The 9027-nt window shown below is 34.9% G+C and overlaps 2 protein-coding genes across 2 annotated transcripts in view; both read left to right on the forward strand.

Moving 5' to 3' along the window:
- Positions 1 to 9026, forward strand: part of LOC106867365 (protocadherin Fat 4) — a gene marked incomplete at its 3' end in the record, with an annotated part of 101855 nt that extends 92829 nt beyond the window's left edge. The window contains exons 32-34 of the mRNA XM_052973000.1: positions 407 to 559; positions 1362 to 1499; positions 7587 to 9026. Of these exons, the coding sequence (XP_052828960.1) occupies positions 407 to 559; positions 1362 to 1499; positions 7587 to 9026 (1731 nt within the window). The remainder of the gene's footprint in view (positions 1 to 406; positions 560 to 1361; positions 1500 to 7586) is intronic.
- Positions 36 to 5056, forward strand: LOC106870065 (uncharacterized). Its single transcript, XM_014916034.2, has 3 exons — positions 36 to 559; positions 1362 to 1499; positions 2739 to 5056. Exons 1-3 carry the CDS (start codon positions 386 to 388, stop codon positions 2742 to 2744), a joined length of 318 nt encoding a protein of 105 aa, XP_014771520.1. The 5' UTR covers positions 36 to 385; the 3' UTR covers positions 2745 to 5056.
- Position 9027: the final 1 nt, after the last annotated feature.

Genomic DNA, 9027 nt, shown 5'->3' on the forward strand with positions numbered 1-9027 from the left:
ACATTATTATAAAATAGTTATTTTAATCTCAGTCTTATTAGACACATCTCCCTAGCTATACTAGAATGGATTTAATTTATTCCGTCAATATTAATTTCATAAGGATAAAACGTTCTCTATTTTCTCTATTTTCGATGAAACACAGAAATATAATTATAAATTTCTTAATAGAAATTCCTTTTTACTAAGACTAATTATATAATAAAGTTATACTAATGATAATACCCCTGCTTCAGTGTAACACGACTTCCCTTATTTGATGTGTTTGTGTGACACAGACAACATTGCAGTAATTTCCTATTGGATGAGAGAGATTTTCTAGATTTCTTTCAATATTGAAAGTGAGGCTGATAGCTTTTTTCTTTGTTCATCATACACACAATTAATGAGACAATTACTGTATCAGACTAATGATCCTGTTGCAATAACCAGAAATGCAGAAGAGATATTTAACCGAAATCTTCAGAGATTAAAATCTAAAAACCAGTTTTATATGGAAATGAAGCAAGCAACAGAGGAATGGAAATTCTCAACACCCCAAATCCTACCACCAACACCAGTAAGTTAATTACAAACTGATTTAATCTAAGCTTAAAATTGTTGTAATCATTGTATTATATTAAGGAAATTGTTCACCAGATCTGCTGTATGGTGAATGAGTGGAGAATATCATCATAATCATTATTTAGCATTCGTTTTCCAAACTGGCATGGGTTTAGCAGTTTGACAGGAGCAGGGAAGCTGCACCAGGCTCCTGTCATTTTTTTGTTGTGGATTTTAAGGCCTGGATGCTCTTCCTAATGTCAGTCTCTTTAGAGAGTGTACTGAGTGCTTTTTGTGTGTCTCTGGCATAATTTATTATGTTCTAAGTTACTTATTTAAAAGAAAAACAATCATTTTCCCTCAAAGCCAAAGTGCTTTTATTTAATCTCAGTGTGTTAGATTATGAGTTTTGAACATTTTTACTAAACGTGCATCACCAAATAATTAATATTGGATGTATTTCTCTTGTGTAGAATATGAACATCACAACTTTGATTGTTAGTTTGACATGTTTCTTTTTCCTGGTTCCACCCTCTCTTTTTCTCTCTCTCTCTCTCTCTCTCAAACACTCTCTTATGCTGTTTCTTTCTCAATCACTCACTGTCTCCCTCTTTGTCTCATCTATTTATAATTAACTTCTACTCTGTGTAGTATATTATGTGATTAAATTCTAAGAATATTAAACAATATTTTGTAAAAATTCCTTCAAATTTATGTGGAAAAAGCTACTAAATATAAAGACAATATATCTGAAACAAAATAAGATGAGTAAAAAAATTCTCTTTAGAATCAGTTTTCTTCTTTGTGTTATTTTACAGTTTACTAATCAACAAACACACAAGACAAAACAGTCCCATCTCATACAGAACTATGAACTAAATGGAAATGCAAGGCAGATGCCACTGGACACATCTTTGAGTATTAAATTCCCCAGGATGATGAGAGTGGACATAAAGGTAAGTTTTTCACTCAGTTTTCGAACTAATCTGTCTATTGCCCTGATGCAATATCAGGCAGTGGCTCTCATAGCTTCTGTTTTGGAAGTGATAACATGTACATGTATTGTTTTGATGTCAAAAAAATGGGCTACAGCAAATATTCTGCTCATTGCCACAGATTTTTTTGTCAGTTGCTTGACCTTAACTAATTGAGCATGTCCTTTAGTGATTCATTATATATGCATCTCTGATCATGAGCAGGATTAACAGTGAGGCATCATAGCCATGTGTTAAGAGGGATTCTTTGAGATTTGAACAATTCTTCCTTGGAAATGTGGGAGTTTTGTTCCTCATCCTTAAACAACCCTCATTCAGGGACCTTTTGAGAGCCTGCTAGTCAAATCTATCCTACATGCAATAACTGCTGATCAGTAAGGCTCAGACATTGCACAAATGCATGCAATATTGTTTTGTTGTTCTGTGCACATGTCAAACTGTTCTACCTGACAAACACATCCATGTCTGTAAAGTTTTGTCCCTCAGTAGCACTGCTAAGGATTCTTAGAAGCCATCCATGGTAGTTCTCAGCCCAGAAGTCCTCTTGAACAGACCAACCAGTGCATCTTCACCTATGCCTAGAGTTCCCCCGTTGATGCCATCCCTCTAATGCACTATTAGTCCTTTATATATTGCTAAAGCGAAACTTCCACTGATTGGAAAGTGAACACCAGACCATTTCCCAGAACTCGTAAAATTAAAGTTATATTTGTTGACAACTTCCAATGAAACATTGATAAAATATATTTTCTTTGGAAAATATTTTGTGATATTTTAGAAACCAACTGAAACACCTTCCTTTCTGCAGGTTCTGAATATTATTTTGTATCTGTGAAATAACAATCTTTACATTTTAACATACTGAATAGAACAGTGGAATCCACTTTATAAAATAAAATGTGTGCATTTTATCATAGAACTGGCACTCAAGAAGTTGTCTTGTCTCCAGAAAGACTAAACAATCTTCTCTACTCTACACTGTCTCTATTTGTTTGCCAACCATTTTACTGTGTATGAGGCACATTGTATTGTGGCACCAGCACTAAACAGGATATTTGGTCTCCAGTAATAAATGATTTTCTAATGACTTTCAAATAAACCTTTAGAAACAATCTAAAAGTTTGTGGGTGTAGATAACAGAAGCATATATTCCTTTATGTCTCTTTTCTCGTATTTATCTGTCTTTTATTTATATTGCAGAGTTAAACCACTTCAACCCAAGTGTATTTCAAACAAAGGACCACAACAGACCTCCTTACAGCCAACATATTCACTGCACTCCTGTTTTAGCTCTAAATCTCATTTTTGATCATTTCTATTCACATGTGTCCTCCAGCCTCTGAGAATTCACACAGGAGGAAACAAACATACCCCAGTGGATTACTATTGACCCTGTCCTGGTCATCCATGGCCAGTAGAAGTTAAAAGATCAAGGCTTTGTCCAGTTAATCAACATGGCAAGGTATTAACATGTCGAAAATGTTAACGGATTACAACAGCTTCAACATTGTCAAGCACCATCTTAACACTGAGAGAAGTAAACTATATCTGCATGAGTCCACCTTGGCTCCAACATGGTTGTACTACTACAACAAGAACAACATAAATAATGATAATAACGTGAAACATTTCATTTGGAAATTACCATTGCTGTCAACTATCTCTTCTATTGATACTGTTAAACACAGTCTACTCGATCACCGACCAGTCCACACCTAATATGATGACAATACCAACAACATCATCATCACTATCATCTGATATTGTTTGGAACTTTTATCCCAGGCATCTACAACTCATCCTTTGCCGTTTCTGGATTTACTACAACATCATCCCACTTCTATTTAGCCTTAGCCATTTCTGGAACACTACAAACATGGCTATCTACAGCTCTGACACCGACCAGGCTCAGGTATTCTGTGCTTGTATCATTCCACAATGCATTGCAAAATACATGCTTATATACATATCTACATATACATACATGTATATATAAATATATATATATATATATATATATATATATATATATATACATACTTATGTATGTATATGCATATAGACATATATGTGTATATACATACATACACAAACACGCAGTATATATAATTTTTTAACAGATGGAACACACACACACACACACATGGCCACATCACTAGTATTACTGATACTACTGTCACCACCACCACCACCACAACAGCAAACACCTCCACCACCACCACTACTACTACTGCTGCTGCTGCTGCTACATCAGGTATTGACATCTCGGCAAAGATGCTGCTGCACTGTAATATGTCAATAGAAACATCAGCAGCAGCAGCAGCAGTAGTAGTAGTAGTAGTGGCAGCAGTTCAGTTTTTTTTTGTTTTTTTTTTCCACTGCGAATGGCTCTAATCAGTGAAATATATAAAGCCAGGATATAACTGGTACTTAATGCATTGGCTCTGCTGGGATGATTGTCAGTTTGTTTTAACTAAATTTAAACCCAGAAGAAATAAAGGGCTGGGATCCCTGTCAGTCAGCCATTTTAAACAATAATGGAGATGGTGATTATCATTATTATTATTATTATTATTATTATTATTATTATTATTATTTACAATAACAATTATTTTTGTTGTTATTATTGATGTTAATAATAATAATAATAAAATATTAATAATAACAAATAAAATAATAAACAATCAATATAAGAAAGGAAATTATTGTTTAAATGTTTTTTTTTTTATTTTAAACTTACCTTGACAAACAAAATCAATGACAATGACAACAACAAAAGAAAAAAAAATATTTTCTTTTCTGATAATGACAAAAAAAAATAGTGTTTTGTTTATGATAATAACAATCATAATTATAATAATGATAATTACATTAATAATATAAATATCATACCTTTTTTTTTTTATTATATAATTTCTGTTCAGTTAAAACTAAAGTAAAATAGAAAGCATAAAATTGCTAATCGTATATATATATACATAAACACACAGACAGACAAAGAGCAATCGTTGAAGTAAAACACTTCTTTCATTCACATAAACACACACATATACATAAACACATACATATACACGTTATTGTTCACGCTGGTCGCCCCACCTTTGTCCCTTACCAGCCATTCATGAGACTGTACAACACTCCACATGTATGAATACTTGGAGCAGATGTTCCGACTGACTGACAGGCTGGCTGGCTGGCCGGTTGGCTAACTGACTGACAACACTTGTCTGTCAGTACAGAGACACTGTCACATTACTACAACAGCAGCATTTACACTGTCACACCGCTACAAGAATAATAAGCGTTACTACAGCATTTGTTACACGGAAACACTACTACAGCAGCAATTACAAGGAGCACCACTACTGCTACTACATCAACAGCAGCAGCAGTAATAACTCAGGAGTAGCATCACCATTGCTACATCGACAGCAGCAGCAATTACTCAGGAGCACCACCACTACTACCGCCACTACATCAATAGAATACATGCCTCTACAACAACAATGGATTAGGCTGTAAGGTCAGTCTCTCTCTCTCTTATTTTTTCTCATTAGATTTCTCTGTGGGCCATATTTTAAACCTTAGAACAACATAACAAATATATCAGCTGTCATATATATGTGCCTGTGTGCTGTACATGTGTGTGTGTGTATGAGTGTATATATATATGTATATTTGTTGCAACAAAACTGATAAATTTTTGTGGCATTATTTTCCATATTATATATTTTTCATTACCAACAGGAGTTATAAAGGTATACATGTAGAAAAACGTAGAAGACATCTATTAGTGTATGCGTATCAATTTCTCTCTCTCTCTCTGTATAGTTATATATATGGGAACTGGAATGGTGTATAACCGAGAGATGTAATCATCACCTCCATTATTAACGACATCATCCACAATGAATTAGTGATGGAGCCTCTGTGATGTTGTTCAACTTGCTAGGAATGGCAACCAAATCACCATCAATTTACACCCTATCATTTGATAAAATGATGAAAACGTTGCATAATATAGTCCTAAGTGGATAATGCACATAATTAACAGGTGCTTATAATTAGATGCACTTGCTCAGTGAGGCCAAACACCAACAGCAGTAGCAATTGTTGTTGTTGTATTATGACATCTCAAAGGAAGACATCATATTCCTATAACAGCAATTACACAACACTCCTGCATTAATTACACTTTGGATATTTAATTGGATATATAATGTCTCATTAATTAATGTCTTCTTTATAGCTATTTTTTTAAAAAAATTCTTTAATTGTTAATCAATAGTGATTGATCTGTAGAAATATTGTTTATAACTCCAGGTCAGCTGCAACTGGACAGTGCTATGATCAAAGACATTCCAACTATGGCCATCACTTTGTTTATTTAAACACTCTATCTCAGCCTGGTTTAGCCATTGTATTCTTTTTTTAAGGTGCTAGGCCATAAGTTGAAGAACCTTTGGCTGCTATTTCTAGCAGATTCAATGACTACATAGAGACTTTTTTGTCAGAATGTATGTCAGAGGAATTGTGTGTTTGTATGTGTGTATGTGTGTGTGAGGTAAATTGTGTGTGTGTGCGTGCGCATATGTGTGTGTGTGTGTGTGCATATTTGCATGAGATAAATTTGTGTGTATGTGTGTGTGTGTGAGAGAGAGAGAGAGAGAAAAGTAAATCTGTGTATGGGTATGAGAGTGGTAAATGGTGTGTGAAGTAAATTCATGTGTTTGTTTATGTGAGGTAAGTTGTGTGTTTGTGTAAGGAAAATTGAATTTCCAAACCGTATTGTGTCTAAAAGCCAAAGCAATGTCGTTCCTCAGGGATGATGTATTTGCCATTCTGTAATTAAGGCTCTACAACATTACTAGGCTGGTCCTTGTATAATTCTCTACAACTATTTAGTGCTGTATAGCGTTAAGATAGAAGGCACGTAGCTTAGTGGTTGGGGCACTCTGCTCATGATCATAAGACCGTGAGTTCAATTCCTGGCAATGTATTGTGTCCTTGAGCAAGACACTTTATTTCACATAGTTCCAGTCCACTCAGCTGGCAAAAATGAGTAGTACCTGTAATTCAAAGAGGCCAGCCTTGTCACACTCTGTGTCATGCTGAATCTCCCCGAGAACTACGTAAAGGGTACACGTGTCTGTGGAGTGCTCAGCCACTTGCATTTTAATTTCACAAGTAAGCTGTTCCATTGATCATATCAGCTGGGACCCTCATCATAGTAACCGATGGAGTGTTCCTTTTTTTTTCTTAAGTGTTAGGATAGATATACCTTGGTACATACTGTTAGTGTACCTCTTGTTATACATTGACAGTATACACCTTGTTTTATAGTTTTACAATGGCAGTATACACTATGCAACACAATGTCCCAGCACCTCATGTTAAACAATATCACACTGCACCATGTTACACAGTGTCACATTACTTCATGTTATGCAATGTCACATTACCCCATGTTACACAATGTCACACTTATCCATGTGGCAGTAGCTGAAGTACTACCCTACAACACATTGACACATTCCTCTTGACTCTATGTTCTATGATATGTTGTTTGTCAGGTCCAACATGCAAACATAATCTATATCTCACCCTTATACACACACACACTCACATACGTATCACTGTTGTTGTCATCGTCATCATCATCGTTTAACGTCTGTCTTCCATGCTGGCATGAGTTGGATGGTATGACAGGAGCTGACTAGCCAGACAGACACAATTGTTTGTTTTGGCATGGTGTCTATGGCTGGATGTCCTTCCTAATGCCAACTATTTACAGAGTGTGTTGGGTGCTCCATATGTGGCACTGGCATGAGTTCTTTTCACATGGTGGTGTCAGCACAAGTGCTTTTTTCGTGGTTCTAGTGCAAATTCTTTTTATGTGGTGCTAACATGAGTGTGTGTGTGTGTGTGTACTGTAATGCAAATTATTGTCTTCTTTTTGGTGCCCTTCATGTAATTAAAGAAGTTTCTATGATCAACATGTATTTTCCATTTGTAGGAAACCTCTTATCTGGACAATGGTGAAAATTTCTGATGATGACTGGATACATTACCTTACTTGTGTGTCTTCTACATTTACTGATCACCCTTGTACTGTCCATAGATATTACATACCACGTCAATGAAGAAGACAGTCCTCACACCTATATAGGAGACATTGCTGTTGACTCCAACTTATCACACCCTCTCACACATCAACAACACACTCTCATTACATTTACACAACTACAAAGGACAGTCGAGAGTGGTTCTCACTTATTTAATGTCACCAACTCAGGAAAACTATACACTACTCAGACACTGGATGCTGAGTCTCTGTGTACATACAACAAGGAATGTTCCAGAATTGTTAAGGTGGCAGTGAGGAAAGGAAAGACATTTATGAAAATTCTTAAAGTTAAAATAATTATAGTAGACATAAACGACCATGCTCCCAAGTTTCCAGAAAATCAGTTCCATCTGGAATTTGATGAAAATGATGGAGTTGGAACTAAGAAATCCCTACCAAACTCTATCGACAAAGATGTTAGTGTTCAGAATTCAAATATTAGATACCAGCTGAATAAGAATATTGATGGTGTTTTCTCATTGATAACATCAAACTTATATGGCAATATATTTACACCTGAAATAGTTTTAGAAAAAAAGTTGGACCGAGAAACAAAAGCTAGCCATATGTTAGAGTTAGTAGCAAAAGATGGAGGTTCCCCACCAAAATATGACATCTTGGAAATTCTTATAGAATTAACAGATGTTAATGATAATAGACCAATATTTTCACAGAAAATGTACAATGTCTCTGTGACAAATTCACATAAAACATCATCTCCAATATTGACTTTATCAGCAACTGATATGGATTCAGGACAAAATGCTAAGATTTCATTCTTATTTAATCAACAAACATCAAATGAAGCAAAGAAACATTTCACATTAAATAAAATCACTGGAGACATTTTCTTTAAGCAAAAATTTAGTTATGATAACAAACAGATATATAATTTATTTGTTGAAGCAAGAGATATGGGAAGTCCATCTTTGAGTTCCATAACAAAGATACAAGTAAATGTAATTAATACTCAAAATTCTGCTCCATTGATAAATATAGATTTTGTATCTCCTTTAACAGAGAGTTCCACAGCAGTTTCAGAAGACAGTGAAGTAGATAGTTTTATAGCTTATGTTATGGTCACTGACACTGACAGTGGACCTAATGGTGAGGTTATCTGTGATTTAAAACATGATAAGTTTAAACTTGCCAAAATAGATTCTAAAGAATATAAAATGATTGTTAAGGGCCACCTTGACAGAGAAATAAGGGACCACTATAAAGTATCTGTTGTGTGTCATGACATGGGGTCACCTCAACTAGAAAGTAAAAAATATTTCTCTGTCAAAGTAACTGATGTCAATGATGTAGAACCACATTTTACCAAAGAGACATTCCAATTCCTCACCTATGAAAACCAGA

This window comes from Octopus bimaculoides, chromosome 14 (assembly GCF_001194135.2).
Source record: "Octopus bimaculoides isolate UCB-OBI-ISO-001 chromosome 14, ASM119413v2, whole genome shotgun sequence".
Lineage (NCBI taxonomy): Eukaryota > Metazoa > Mollusca > Cephalopoda > Octopoda > Octopodidae > Octopus > Octopus bimaculoides.

What these genes read in the sequence shown, in the direction of transcription:
- LOC106870065 (XM_014916034.2), top strand. Translation starts at nt 386, where the DNA reads ATGAGACAATTACTGTATCAGACTAATGATCCTGTTGCAATAACCAGA. An exon ending in AAATCCTACCACCAACACCA is followed by an intron (nt 560 to 1,361) that starts GTAAGTTAATTA and finishes GTTATTTTACAG; the next exon opens with TTTACTAATCAACAAACACA.